Genomic DNA, 15,795 nt, shown 5'->3' with positions numbered 1-15,795 from the left:
TGAGACTTCAAGTCCGTTTCAAAATCCCTGGCTGAAAGTGCGGGCTACAAGCACAGACATTTGGATCCATCAACATGTGGATCCAACTGGATCCACCATCACCGGGGCGGTACTACGTCCTGAAATCGCTATGAATTCTGGATATTTGGGTTTGCTTACGACCAGCAAATGTAGATGGCCCGTTTCTACCGGTGAGATGCCYAAACGCTCGTATTTGTGTGTAGTGAATTTGTCTGACACATATGATATGTTAATAACATATTGATGGACATATACAGTAAAATAGAGCCGTGGTGAAATTTCCCTTTAAGCTGACAGGTAAACAGGTGTGGTCACATGAGAATTGTAATACTGTAGTCAGTTGAATGATTGATAACAACTAAATGAACCATTATGGAACTACTGATGTTAAGGTAGGATCACATTCAGTCAGATGCGTAGTTCATCTGTTTGGCCATTTAGTTGGACAAAAGGCCAGCAGAAATGGCGGCACGACACTCCAGCGATGATGTCATAAAACAATCACTACTCATTTGGAGATCCAAACACGACGACAACAACAACAAAAACCACAATTGAACAGGATAATGAATATAGAGGGCTCTAGGGATTCTTGTTGAATTACTTCAGTGATGCTGAGTCTTCTTGGATTGTCGCTGTCTCAGATAAAGGGAGAGAACAATACACCAGTAGGCTAGTTCTTCAGAGAGTCATCTTAATGAAAATCTCCATGCAGACATCAACAAGATGTTATATTTAGGCCTCATAGAAATGCTCCCTACAGGGAAGGCAACTGTGCAGCATCAACTCTAATGTGTTACCTCAGTTGAGCACTTTTATCATAGGCCTACCCACACACGTTGTTCGAGGGAGACTTCGGGATTTTGGCAATGAGGCCCTTTATCTACTTCCCCAGAGTCAGATGAAATTGTGGATACTATTTTTATGTCTCCGCGTGCAGTTTGAAGGAAGTTGCTAACAAGCTCTAGCGCAATTGCTAACTAGCATTAGCGCAATGACTGGAAGTCTCTGGGTTTTTGCTAGCTTGCTAAAAATGTAATCTCAAACGAGTCACACAAAAGCACAAACTGGAATATGAAAATCTCTAATAATTAATATCTATCAATAACCTACTAAATATCATCATAATCAAGAACAACAACACCCCCCCACCCCCCTGAAATAGCCTGATATTTTTTCCTAGGTATCTATAGGCCAGGGTTTCCCAAACTCTGTCATGGGGCCCGCCCTGGGCACGTTTTGGTTCTTGCCCTAACACTACCAATGCTCTTGTGGCTGAATGGAAGCAAGTCCATGCAGCAATGTTCCAACATCTAAGCCTTCTCAAAAGAGTGGAGACTGTTAATGGCAGCAAAGGGGGGACCAACTCCATATTCATGCCCATGATTTTGGAATAAGATGGTCGACAAGCAAGTGTCCACATACTTTTGGTCATGTAGTGTTTATGGCATTGCTACATGAGAAAGGCAGTGCTCCTTGTTCTGTGTGTGGAGACATTCAGGCTTACTAGGAGCATATCAATATCCTTTCCAGTGCGAATACATTTTATSTAGACACTGCTACCATACAAGTCTCTCCAACTGCTGTCAATCAAGAGAGCTGTCAAGGAAAGCACCACGTGATCTGAGAGGTCTTCGGATGTTAAATTGCAGCACTGTCGCTATATGCAATTGCGTTATTCCTTCTCCAATAGAATGAATGGGACTCTAAATAGTAACCAATCAGAAGAGAGCTCCTGTGGCATATAAAACCTAGCAAAGCGGCTTAGTTCTGGACACAAGTATTAGCGTTGGTGTGTCGTTCCTTGTCGAAAGGGATTTTGTGTCTTTCCCAAAGAAAAACGTCCTAAGGTAMGATATATATTTTTGGGGGGATGTGTAGAAATACAGAAATGCATAAGAATGTCATGTGTGGCGTTGTTATAGTGCGTCGAATGTGCTTTGTATTTAATACATGTATTTAAATGTATGATGACAATGGCACAYAAATAATAATTTTGGTTGAACAAAGACTTGTGTATTGTAGACAACATATCMGTAAAGCGCGTTCACCCTTGAGATTTGGAGACGTTAGTGATTTGGTTTCACTTTTCTTTTTTTAACGAATGCTTTTTATATCGAACTGTAAAATATTATATTCTGGATAAAATTGCCTTGTATACAAGGGTTGTATTTTCCGTTTGCCGTTGTAGTTTACATCGACAACGAACGACCTTGCAGCATCTCTTATCTGCAAGGTCTTATTATCTGGTGCTGCGCATTACGCATTCGGTCGAGGGCTTCCATCAAAGGTGCACTGTAYCCTACATATTTGGATTAAAACATGGATGACTACATGCATTTTAATCCATCCATTATATGTTGTAGATTTGACATTCTAGTGAAATTAAGTTGCTAGATGTGGGCACGGAGGGTAGATTGCGTGTATACCATCTCGGATGATGAGGAAAGGGGACGCAAATGGTTGGTTTTTTTGTTACCTCTTTGAACCGGGTGGTTACGACTGCATCAATCCATCAGTGTTGGGGAAGCTACTTTGAAAATAGTTTACCAAACGACCAATTACGTCACACTGGAAGAAGTTACGCTACACTAAACCCACTGGACATCTATTCCACGTTGGTTCAACGTAATGTAACTGAAATGAAGTGGAACGTCTATTTTAAACAGTGGAAAGCTACCCTTAAGAAAAAATAGTTTAACTACTTAAAAAAAAAAGTAATACATTATTTAAATCTGAAATGTCAGACTACAAATTGCAATAATAGTTCATTCTGTTAATAGAATGTGTATTTTAGCCTATTAAACAAATGAGAATTAAGCAGGTGTGATGCTGAAAAAGGAAATACTTGCTTACTTCACCCATTTTATTTTTCAAGAAGAGTGTAGTTCCAGTAGTTAACTACATCAGTACATGTAAAAAAAAGAGAACTACTGAAAACACTACCAAGATTTGAATTTAGTTCAACTACCACCAAGCTACTGCAAAATGTCAAATMACTAGCTGAACTAAAATTCATGCAGTATAGTCTTCCAACGTTTTTACAATTAAAGGTACACTATGCAGAAATCGCTCTGCAATTACCTGGTTGCTAAAACTCACAGTCCACCTAATTMCAGTTTGACAYAACAAGCKATGTGTAGGGAKTCATTGCACCTATCAAAACRGCTGTGAAATCTATTTTCATTAAACCTTTTTTTSAAACTGGTGTTCAAAAGTAAAATYTGCAAAAATMAAACCTAAGAACYGGAAGCATATAAATAGAACACATAGAACAGACATACGGTTTAGACTAGCATTCAATGAGAATGACAAGTCGAACTCGGGTCGCCCAAAAAAGGTTATATATTGCAGCGTTAAACAGTGTAAGCGATTTAATTTTCCGGGTAGGCTATTTCGTCCACTAACATTACATTGTTTCATCCTTGCTCACAGGTGAAAGAAATCATGCCTTTCGGTAACACCCACAACAAGCTGAAGATGAACTACTCTGCGGAGCAGGAGTACCCCGACCTGAGCCAGCATAACAACCACATGGCCAAGGTGCTCACTCCAGAGATGTACGCCAACTTGCGGGACAAGGAAACTCCAAGTGGATTTACAGTGGATGATGTCATTCAAACTGGGATTGATAACCCAGGTAAATAGCAGTAGGGTTTTTTTTTTATCGACTTTTGTCTCAAGACGTCTGTGTCGTGCAATTTCGATGTGAAGTGCAGTAGAAAATGGGAGGGCTGTATTTATAGCCCACCCACTCATCCGGGGCTTGGATGCTGCAATCTCAATCATGTACTTTATGAAAAACCTCTGCTGTTGAAAAGGTATCTTGTTGCCAAGGCCCCGTTCTGTGGCCACTAATGCAATATTCCGTAAAATAAAAGGAATGCGTAATTCTTTTTGCCCTGTCCAGCAGTACCAGTTGAAACAACAAAGCGTTTTTCCTGTCCCAGTTTTGGTAAACTTAAAAAAATATATATATATATTTTTCTTTTTTTTTGTTTTAACATGTAAACACAGTATGTGTAAAACAAGCTTATATTTTGGGTACGGCGGTGGAACTATGCTCATGAGGCATTAAGTTATATTCAATAATGAAAGAGTTACATAAAATGGATGTAGCCACTGCAGATTGCCCTTTTAAGCATACTTCCTAATGGAAGTATYCCTGCATTAGGCCTATTTATTGTAACAATTTATTACTGCAGCATCACCAACAGCCTTCGCTGAGCAAGGTCAAAGCCATTATTTGTCTACATAAAACCATTGCTGAGCAAGTGACCTTACAGACAAGGTTGAGTCCTTGCGTTTTATTCCCCTCGGTTCCACGGTTGTAGAGTCATGTCTCTTTAAACCCTGAATTATCATGTAGTCCAGGYACCAATTACATTCAGCCGKGGGSTGATCATATTTTTTTGCGACTGAACAMGGGGGCTTGAAAATAATTAGTTAGTACACTGCAAATTAACCGCAAGAAACCCAACTGGATAGTATTTAGAGAAACATAATTTCAGACCTTTGTTTATATTGGGATACGATATGTCTTATGTGGGATTACTTCAACACTTTATATTAAGTTCCCTTAAGCCATTTACAGTTTAAAGAGTTTACTTACCACTTAATCATTGCTCCTACATTTGTAACTGTCTCTAGTCATTTATGCATTTTAGAAACTATTTTAATTAAACTGCCTTTTTTGTAAGCATGCTAAGCTAGCTYATGCTAAAGCAGCCCATTGAATTCCATGAAAATGAGACGCCTACTGTTGAGTTGCTGCCGGAAGTTTAGCATTAGCCAGACTAGCATGCTGACGAAAAAGGCAGTTAATAGTGTTATAAAAGGACAACTTGGTGGGCCAAGAACCCTGACGTAGGCCTTGCATTTGATAAGCTCTCTTATCCCCTAGTACAGCATCCAGTGTAACTAGGCATTAAACAGCTGAAGATGAGTACCGTTATGCAACGTTACGGTCTTCTTAACCCTAGACATGTACAACATTATGAATATCAACACTGTAGTAATGCCCAATGGCTTCACTGTAGATTGTTATTCTGACAGGAGGGAGGCTAAAGTTATTTTTGGAACTAAGAACAATGCGACTTCAATCACAACTGACCATTTTATATAAACACTGTCAAAACCAATGCAACTGTATTTTTGTCAGTGAAATCGTCATTTTGTGTCCAAAGGCCCAGTTTCACCCTTTTTCTATTCTATTTCAGGCCACCCTTTCATCATGACAGTGGGCTGTGTGGCCGGAGACGAGGAGACGTACGAGGTGTTCAAGGAGCTGCTGGACCCCATCATCGAAGATCGCCACGGTGGATACAAGGCCTCAGACAAACACAAGACCGACCTGAACCCAGACAACCTTGTGGTAAGGATACACACCACGCTGAATCATCACACACGCTCACGGTGAATCCCAAAACACCCCCTAACCCCTACCAACTTGCTCAGAMGGCCCTCTGTTGTCATGTGTTGCTGACTAAACTCAGAGGGTGACTTCCAGAGTGGCGAGGGGATCAATAAACCCATCAACTTCGGGACGTGACTTGAATGATGCAATTCATGTTCCACTCTTCAATAATAAATGTGCCTGAAATTCAAATGTACAAATCCCTCCTGTTATTTTACAATATATAAACAAACCTCAGGAACAGTTAAATATTTAATTTAGGAGGTCTTTCATCTTTTACAAACTCCAAATATATCGCAGCTGTGTCGAGGTAGCACTTCGCTCTGCAGCCTCGCTGGCTCAGTCGTAGTGGCTATCTGACGGTCTAATTAGCCCCTACACCATTGATAATTTCCCCTCCCCCACACCTTGAATCACCACATGGGCCCCTGCAAACTCCAAGGGAAGGCCTCGACGAGTCCATGTCGTAGACTGTAGTCAGCGCTATTCAGGAAACCAATATGAAATGGAATTCAAAATCCATATTGGTCAAACTGGCCACATGACCCATTATTTTCAAAACTCCCTGTACCCCAATCCTGGTTTATACAGTCAATACCAAATGTGCATACCTGTTAGCTTTCGTGCTAATGCGGCTCTTGCCATTGTTTTGTTAGGGTGGGGATGACCTGGACCCCAACTACGTCCTGAGCTCTAGAGTGAGAACTGGTAGGAGCGTCCGCGGCTTCTGCCTCCCCCCACACTGCAGCCGTGGGGAGCGACGCGCCATTGAGAACATGGCCATCGAAAGTACGTAACCGAGCCCCTCCAATTCCTTGAGTCACGCTGCAGGACCTTGTTTGTGTGCCACGGCTGCCCCCTGGCAGCACCAAGTGGAACTCWAGCTTAATCCTCCTATTGAAATTATACCACACTTAAATTGGCTTGCTGCTTCTGACTGTCATTGGTTAAGACTTACTTATTCTGTATGTTTTATATAATGGAATCATTGACAAGTGCACAAATGACCACTTGATTTGTGTATTTCATACAAATATGCAGTTTGCTTTAGTTGGTGACAAGGATGACTACTTTCATGTAGGCTAAGTAGTTTTACTGATATTACCATGTTTTTTCAGGTCTAGCCTCACTGGATGGGGACCTCAATGGCCAGTATTACGCCCTGAAGAACATGACAGACGACGAGCAGCAACAGCTGATCGATGACCACTTCCTGTTCGACAAACCCGTTTCCCCCCTGCTGTTGGCGTCCGGGATGGGCCGAGACTGGCCCGACGGCAGGGGCATCTGGTGTGTTTCCCCCCCCCCCCGCTCCAGCCCTAGGGGCACCACAAGAGTTTTCTCCATGTAGTTTCCCCCCTGTCCAATATGGCTTCCCTTCTCTTTCATGGTGGTAGATAAAATGGAGGGTAGTTAGCTGACTGCTTCAATGGTGTTATTCTCACAGTAGGCTTCATTTTGYAACATTTCAATCCACATTCCGTACTCGAAAAAGACTGAGGAATTTTCCCAAATAGTGATACGTAGTTTGTGCTCTGATGTTGTGGTGAATTAAAGGAGGCTCTGGTGTAAAGTTTCCCCTAGGTACAGATCTATGATCAGCTCCACTCCTCCATCCTAACCTTTAGTGGGAGAAAATATATTTTTCCCACGATCAGTCTATGGACAACTTCACCCTACACCGGTGTACCAACTGGAGYGTGCCTTCATTGAGAATAAACCTGATCGTAATGATTAATGGTGTCTCCTTCCAAGCAACGGTTAACCAATGTTGTTTTTGTTGACAGGCACAACGACGGCAAGACCTTCCTGGTGTGGGTGAACGAGGAAGACCATCTACGGGTCATCTCTATGCAGAAGGGCGGCAACATGAAGGAGGTGTTCCACCGCTTCTGCACAGGCCTCACAAAGGTGTGTGTGTGTGGTGTGCGACTCAAGGATTTAAAAGTCCAGTCAGAAAGGCACACAATTATATAACATTGAACGACACCTAACATTCAAGAAATGTGCATGGCACTGCTTTGGGGTTCATTCCATTTAGGAGTCTACTTAAAATGTAGTGCAAAATTAAAACTGTCCCAAAAAGAATGTAACCTTTTAAACTCTCAACTAGAAAGTCCCCTACACTGCAGTTGCTTTCTCAACACAATGGTGCCACATAAGTCATAGCCTTCGCCCTGACCCCTACAGATCGAGAGCCTGTTCAAGGACAAGGGTCATGAGTTCATGTGGAACGAGCACCTGGGTTACGTGCTCACCTGCCCCTCCAACCTGGGCACAGGGCTGCGCGCCGGCGTGCACGTCAAGCTGCCCAACGTCAGCAAGCACGAGAAGTTTGGTGAGGTCCTCAAGAGGTTGAGGCTGCAGAAGCGTGGCACAGGTACGTACATTTAACACCCCCAACTCGTTTAGGGAATGTAGAGGGGGGAAATGCCATCTCGCAGTTATTGGATTTAAGCGAGCATCCACCGGAWCCGGAGTGTTGTCTAGTCTCACTAAGCTCCTGGGGAGCTACCCTCTTACCTTCCAGCCCTAGTCGGGTTTCGGCTAAGTAGCTGCTCCTCAGGCCCTAAAACCTGCATGCCCAGTGGTTCTCCAGGAGCAGGTTTGGCCTGGCACTTCTCGTCTTATCCACCACCATCATTGTCTTTGGTACTGAACATGTACATTTTGGTTCTTCCTCCTCAGGCGGTGTGGACACTGCAGCAGTAGGTGGCGTCTTCGACATCTCCAACGCCGATCGTCTGGGCTTCTCCGAGGTGGAGCTGGTGCAGATGGTTGTCGACGGCGTCAAGACCCTCGTCGAGATGGAGAAGCGTCTGGAGGGCGGCCAGTCCTTCGATGACCTGATGCCCGACCAGAAGTGAACGTGCTCACTCTAGAACCCTATGACCTCTTCTCTCCCTCTCCCCCCTCACCAATATCTCCCCCCTTGTCTCAAAAAACAATAATCTTAACTACATCAAGGAAATACACTCCGCCCGATGCGTTTAGTGGCACTAAAAAGTTAGARGAGTCTTCCATCTGTGTGATGAAGGATTTTGTATCTCAAATGCTGTCTTGTTGCAAAATATTGGATGGATCTTAACTTGAAATAAAAGTATCTTTGCCCCATGGAATGTGCTTGTGTGTTTGTCATTACTTTTTTTTTTTTGAGCAAGAGATTTGTTTGGAGGCTCACATCAAGAAATGATTTCAAATACTCTCTGCTTGATTGAGCTTGCCTGTCTCAATTGACCAATAGAATAGTCAAACTGTAAATCCTACCCATATGGCACTCCAGGCAGGCMCCAAACGCTTGAACCCAGGTCTTGATTCAATAGACTTATGCAGTAGAGCACAATGGTATGATTCCTTTTACAGGATAACTTTTCTCATTCTTAAACGGGGCAATATGATTGCTAAATTTGAACATACCAATTAATTGAATAGAATGTAATGCCTCATGAGTAGTTCAACTCATACCCCATCAGAACCCAAAATATAAACAAACACTGTCTAGCCTCAAAACGGTTAACTATAATTTTGATATGAATGGTCAGTCATCTTCAGCCCCATCCGTCAGCTTTTCAAACAGCGGTAGGGTCACTGCTTTGTTTGAACTGCAGATTGTTCCTTTAAGGCTCGTTATTCCCAGACGCCAGCGCTRGAGTCTTAAGATTTCGCTAGGATATCATCGAGCTACAACGCTGGTATCCATTGAGATTAGATGCACATGAACCTCATGGTCTGTACACTGCCAGTGTAAAGTAATCAAATTGGTCCTCATGAGTTCAAATCTTGGCTTCATCTTTTATATTTTGCTTTTATAGCCTATAAATTGTTTCTCACAACTAATTGCCTTCAGACAGTCTGGACCACACGGCCAGGATCCCAAGGGATGCACATTTAGTTTCTGCCCTAAAACTACACAGCTGAATCAAATAAAGCTTTGATCATTTGAATCAGCTGTGTAGTTTTAGGGGGAAAAAATGTAACATTTGGCCAAGATTCAATCAGATCAAATGTTAACCAGTGATAGAGGACACCCGTATAGCTGTTTTGGCAGTGTCGAAGGTATAACCTTGTTGGAGCTGTCAAATTGATGAGCAGGAAGCCACACCTGTCTCATTACGAGCTTCTAATAAGTATGCTTTATAGAAATGATTTCTAATCGAGGAGTAGATTAGGCTCTCACATTCCAGTGTTCAAACTTGTAAGCAATGCTGCATGGGATTTCTCAATGTGACTCTGTGCAGCCAATGGCAATGTCCACTTCAGGTATAATGCCAGGAGCCACTTGTGGATTTGACAGCTCCGCTTTGCGGATGTGATTGAATAGAGCTTAGGTCCAGTTGGAGACCCATGTCATATAGTGACATCTAGTGGTCCCATATAGGGGAGCCTGCCTGTATGGGGAAGTCAACTCCTTCCCACTAGCTGTAGCCAAAGTTTTAAGACACCTGTTTAGTACAAACCGGTTCATTAACAGTGTGAGCACATTTCACTCAGCAATGGAAGGAACCCTTATTTTTTTATTCCCTGTTCAAGAGTTTATAAAAAAATGTTTTACCTTTAACTAGGCAATTCAGTTAATAACAAATTGCAATGACAGCCTACCGGGGAACAGTGGGTTAACTGCCTTGTTCAGGGGCAGAACGACAGATTTTTACCTTGTCAGCTCTGGGATTCGATCCAGCAACCTTTCGGTTACTGGCCCAACACTCTAACCACTAGGCTACCTGCCGCCACAGAAAAAAGTAGTGAACTATAAAGGGGACACATTCCAAAAGTACTCCACTAGAGCCATGCTAGAACACAGACAACTATGTTTTTTCCCAACTAATTGGTCTTTTGACCAATCAGATCAGATCTTTTTCCAATAATTGGGCAAAATATCAGAATTATGATTCCTGTGTCAGACAGGGCCAGAGACCTACCATTAGTCAGACAGGGCCAAAGACCTACCATCAGTCAGACAGGGCCAGAGACCTACCATCAGTCAGACAGGGCCAGAGACCTACCATCAGTCAGACAGGGTCAGAGACCTACCATCAGTCAGACAGGGRCAGAGACCTACCATACAGAGTTACGCCCTTGAATATTGATCTAAATAAAGAGTGACATATACTGAACAAAAAATATGGTTTCATGAGATGAAATAACAGATGCCTGAAATTTTCCATACGCACAAAAAAGCTTATTTCAATCAAATTGTGTGCACAAATGTGTTTACATCCCAGTTAGTGAGCATTTCCCCCTTTGCCAAGATAATCCATCTAACTGACAGATGTGGCATATCAAGAAGCCGATTTAACAGCATGATCATTACACAGGTGCACCTTGTGCTGGGGACAAAAAGGTCACATTAACATGTGCAGTTGTCACAACACAATGTCACAGATGTCTCAAGTTTTGAGGAAGCGTGCAATTGGCATGATGACTGCAGGAATGTCCACCAGAGCTGTTGCCAGATAATTCAATGTTAATTTCTCTACCATAAGCCACATCCAACGTCGTTTAGAGAATTTGGCAGTATGTCCAACCGGCCTCACAACCACAGACCACGTGTAACCATTCCAGCACAGGACCTCCACATCTGGCTTCTTCCCCTGCGAGATCGTCTGAGACCAGCCACCCGGACAGCTGATGAAACTGAGGYGTATTTCTGTCTGTCTGTAATAAAGCCCTTTTGTGGGGAAAAACTCATTCTGATTGGCTGGGCCTGGCTCCCCAGTGGGTTGACCTATGCCCTCCCAGGACCACCCAGGGCTGTGCACAGTCATGTGAAATCCATAAATTAGGGCCTAATGAATGTATTTCAATTGACTGATTTCCTTATATGAACTGTAACTCAGTCAAATTGTTTAAATTGTTAGATGTTGCGTTTATATATTTTTGTGCAGTATAGATCTACAGTACAGTAGATTGAGACATGATTATCCAGATCACTGAAAGCAGTAGGTATTCTATTTCGAGTCCCATGTAGCTTTAATGCCTTTTCCGTGTCAGTGATGTCTAGTGAGTAATGTAACAACAAAGGTACTTTCTGCAATAGATACAAATATGGATATAATGTATATATAAAAAGGTTTGTTTTATTGTCATAACATCTATTTTGCATGAGAGAATACTTCAGACGGTTATATTTAGACAGTGACTTGTAAAGTCAACACGCATTCACYTTAGGTGTCCCACGCGGGAATAGAATCCACAACAGTTGAAGTTGAAAATAAACTCAGGCAGACAGAGGCTGGTCATTTTMAAGGTGTTTTAATGGAGACACTGGTTAACCTTACCCAGGGACGAATGAGTTAACGTTAATTCCACAGCTCCCGTCTCATAGCCCAGACAAAAACACAACAGAAAAGGGGAAGTATATCATTATACAGCTGTTGCCAAACTGAGGTACATTATTTASATTCCAGAAAAAAATTCAAATAGTGCCAATGTTTATATGAGGATGGGAGTGAATACTGGAGGCCTGAAAACAGCCATGGTTGAACTTTGAACTTTTGTGTCCCAGGAATGGCCGACCGCATCTGACTCGGCCCGTGGGCCCGGTTGGGCGGGACCAGATAGCGGGGGACATTTCAGTAACATCTGAGAAGAGAACCGTAAAAAAATGGAACAGCATCAAAGGAAAAACCACTAAATATTCATATACGCCAGGAAGGAAAACCTTCCCTATTTCTCTGTGAATACTTTTTTTTGTAGCGAACGAATCAAAGTCCCATGATACTTGGCAACATTCCCCTGTTTTGAAGCAGGGGTCTGCCAAAGTGCGTTGTCGCGTRGCCGGCCTCCTCCAGACCCTGCTCTCTGGGATGGGTGACCCCATACAGCAGGGACTTGACCAGCTGAGTCCATACATTGCATTTATACTGTAACCACACAGATGAACACTGATGATCAACGGCTTCAAATCATAGAATGAAAGTCTGTGTGTATGTGTAGAGGTTGGTTAAGTAAATGGGAGAGAGCGCAATTGACTGTCAAAATCAGTTTGACAGTGCTAACAATAATACAGTCACTTGTTGTGCAATTAGCTAGGCTATCCAACCAGTCATATCTGGCAGCCCTATTAGCAAGCCTATCTATTCCAACCAGTCATATCTGGCAACCATATTCTCCTAGCAAGAGGAATTCTGGGTACTTGTAACAGCGGGAGGGGGTCAGTTTTTGTGTTCCTCCTCCACTTCTCTCCCTCCCTTGTATGAGTTTAAACTCCCATTTGAGAGGTATTTTCCAGAGCCACAAAGGACACAATGCAATAGTGCATTCATCAATAAAACAAGACCCAAACAACATGTCAATGTCAGACCAACGTTCCCGACAGCTCAAGACCACCTGTTACATCATCAATAATAATAATAATAATAATAATAATAATATTAATAATAAGGATAATGCTCCAAAGACACAGGAAATTATTGCCTAAAGCTATACATCGTTTTCAATACATACTTTGTAAGTGTCTCGGAGGAAATCCGTAGATCTGCTACTTAATAACGACTGTACAGCTCGTTCAGATTCGACTTGACTCAAGTCCATTTCAAAATGCTTTCTTTCCCCACATTACGTTGCTTTAGTCAATTTTGAACCGCAATATTTTACGTGCGTGGTAAACACTTTCCCCCCCTCATATCTCTAGGAGGACCTACAATTTGAGTTCGTTGGCAATTTTGGACGCTATGTTCTTGAAGGCGATGGARGTGCCCGAGATCCGCTTGAAGCGCACGCCGTTGAGCGAGAGGCGCGGTAGCTTGCACACCTCCATCTCCCACTGGACCAGGCTCTCAGCGTGGCCGTCTCCGTGCACGCACAGCAGCAGAAAACGCCGCGACTGCTCGTAGTCGCAGTTGTTGCGTCCAGGCACCTTGCGGATCTCGCGCATCATGTCTGGGGCTCCATGGACGATGTAGTCTTCATGCTCCAGGTGAAGCGGAGGGAGCGCGGCTTGGTGTCCTTGGGGTGTTGGCCGTGGAGGGGCTGAGGATGCTGCTGGAGCTGCTGCTGGTCCTCCTTCTGATCACCTGACATGTTGCGACTGCCGGGGGGAAGAGGAGAGGAGAACGGAAAGGAGGGGATAGAGAGGAGGTGAGAGAGAGAGGAGGGAGCACGGAGGACAGTGAAGGAGAGGAGGAGTTAGTTAGATATTGGTACTGGGAGATGGAGGCGTGAGTGAGGGTGGGGGATGGAAGGTGAGTGTGAGATGGAGGGTGAGTGAGGGTGGGGGATGGAAGGTGAGTGTGAGATGGAGGGTGAGTGTGGGTGGGGGATGAGGGTTGTTGGTGGGTTGGTTGGTGAGTGTTGTTGTGGGTGTTTGGGGGATGGAGGGTGAGTGGGGGATGGAGGGTGAGTGGGGGATGGAGGGTGAGTGGGGGATGGAAGGTGAGTGTGAGATGGAGGGTGAGTGTGGGTGGGGGATGAGGGTGAGTGTGGGTATGTGTAGTTAGAGGAGTGTGTCTTGGCAGAAGTGAGTTTTACATGAACGCATCAGTGTGACTGAATATGTAACAAGATCAAATGTGTGTACTGGGTCACCCTGTACAGACATGTCTGCCTGTGAAGATCTTACAGGGTACAACATCATAGAGACAACACAAGGAGTCAGTGCTGACAGATTCTCAAATCATTTWAACATTATTCATGCATTTACACCCCACCTCCATGCAGGGGCGCTCTTGTGTTTTTTCAACAGGCAGTCATGCAGCAAACACACAAAATAATACAATTTGACATTACATCTAGCGACAGGCACAAGACAATGCAGACTTCAGTTCTGCATGCAGGCAAGGCAGACGATATTTARATTCGCAACTACTCAAAAACAATTACAACACATTGGGAAGAGCATTATCTTCAACCAGAACAGTTCAAAATGGACAAGGTAATGCTATGGACTAAAATTCTAATCTGTTGCCATTACCGCGAGTTTCATCACAAGATGTCAGCGAGAAAAAAAGGAGTATGAAAAATGTAGGGAGAGTCAGAGTTGTCCTCTGCTGGACTCCTATCCACACTGCAGGTGAGAAAGTCTACTTTGAGTAATAAAGGTCCTATGGAAGCCTGTATGACTGTATGWCTACACAGATAAAACAGTGTACACCTTCAGCACCGTGTGTAMCTGAAGAGATAAGAGTAATCTATCTGCTCCAGATAGGCCCCAAATCCCTACGCTCGCCTGGAGTGGAGACCCAGCGTGTCTAAGCAGAGGGCTGGGTTGACTGTACAGATAAATAAAGGTTAAATAAAAACATTTAATAAAAAATACATGGGGTTGTGGGTGAGATGGAAGTAAACACAGAGGACTTTAGGTATCTCATCTCACCTTGAGCTCTCCAACCTCCCGTTTCTCTCAAACTCTGCCGGACCTCCTGGCATACTGGGGTCGGCTGGGGCATGATTAAAACAGAATAAGAAAGAGAGAGGAAAGAAATCAGATTCTTGCAAGTTCATTAAAAAGGAACCAGAGGCGGACAAAAGAGATTACAGCAGTGGGGAAAAAAAAAACGGAGCGAGATCAAAAGTACTGGTGACAGCATAGGGGGGCAAAGGGAGGCCGATCTAAAAGAACTAATATAGCAGTGGAGGTGGAAAAAGGTGACGCGGGATCAAACAGTACTATATAAGCAGTGGGGAAAAAAACACTCTCCAAAGGGGCGCAAAAAGTACGAATATAGACTGGGAAAAACACGTACGGATCAAACATAACTGCATATAAGCAGAGGGGCAGAAAAAAAAAAAAAAAAACAAAAAATCAAAAAACAAAAAAAAAAAAAAACCAAAAAAATAAAAAAAAAAAACAAAAAAAAAAAAATCAAACAAACAGCATTCTTAATTGAGAATGAAAGAAAGCGAGAGAGAGAGAGGATAAACAACAGACCAGACAAATATTCTGTGTTCGGGCAGTTCTAAACCTCTATTTACACCAAGACGATTCCAATGACAGAAGGGCAAGTGTTAACCTCTATCTACACCAGGACCGATTCCTATTGCCAGTAGACAGCTGTTAACCTCTATCACCACAACAGGACATCCTATGCAGAGAAGATCAGATCGTTACCTAATGTACACATCCAGGACCCATTCCCGATTGCAGGGTAACAGTATTTTGTTAAACCTTATCTCACCACCCAGCACGATCTGCCTCCATGGCAGGGACCGTTTTAACCTCTATCTACACCAGGACCATTCCTATTGGCAGGTAGACAGTGTTAACCTCTATCTACACCAGGACCATTCCTATTGGCAGGTCTGGTAGCCGGACATGTCACACCACCAGTAGAACTATAAGACTAACAGCAGAGAAGTTCTGTAAGGTGTGATGAAACAAAAGCACCCCGTCAGATGCTGTGGGTCAGTGTTGAACTTCC

The 15,795-nt window shown here is 43.4% G+C and overlaps 2 protein-coding genes across 2 annotated transcripts in view; one reads left to right on the top strand and one right to left on the bottom strand.

Annotated features, from left to right (window-relative positions):
- The first annotated feature begins 1,781 nt into the window (after positions 1-1,781).
- Positions 1,782-8,556, top strand: LOC111954378 (creatine kinase B-type). The gene is made up of 8 exons (XM_023974087.2): positions 1,782-1,871; positions 3,457-3,661; positions 5,241-5,395; positions 6,094-6,226; positions 6,556-6,727; positions 7,225-7,348; positions 7,628-7,817; positions 8,126-8,556. The coding sequence occupies exons 2-8, from the start codon at positions 3,469-3,471 to the stop codon at positions 8,302-8,304; spliced, it is 1,146 nt and encodes a 381-aa protein (XP_023829855.1). The 5' UTR covers positions 1,782-1,871; positions 3,457-3,468; the 3' UTR covers positions 8,305-8,556.
- A 3,117-nt stretch (positions 8,557-11,673) lies between these two features.
- LOC111954054 (MAP/microtubule affinity-regulating kinase 3) overlaps positions 11,674-15,795 on the bottom strand; it is a 144,009-nt gene continuing 139,887 nt past the window's right edge. The window contains 3 exon segments of the mRNA XM_070435733.1: positions 11,674-13,321; positions 13,324-13,466; positions 14,751-14,865. Coding sequence (XP_070291834.1) covers positions 13,077-13,321; positions 13,324-13,466; positions 14,751-14,865 — 503 coding nt within the window. The 3' untranslated portion in view covers positions 11,674-13,076.

This window comes from Salvelinus sp. IW2-2015, linkage group LG28 (assembly GCF_002910315.2).
Source record: "Salvelinus sp. IW2-2015 linkage group LG28, ASM291031v2, whole genome shotgun sequence".
NCBI classification, from domain to species: domain Eukaryota; kingdom Metazoa; phylum Chordata; class Actinopteri; order Salmoniformes; family Salmonidae; genus Salvelinus; species Salvelinus sp. IW2-2015.
Note: the sequence above shows the minus strand (reverse complement) of the source record. Positions and strands in the feature narration are given on the sequence as shown.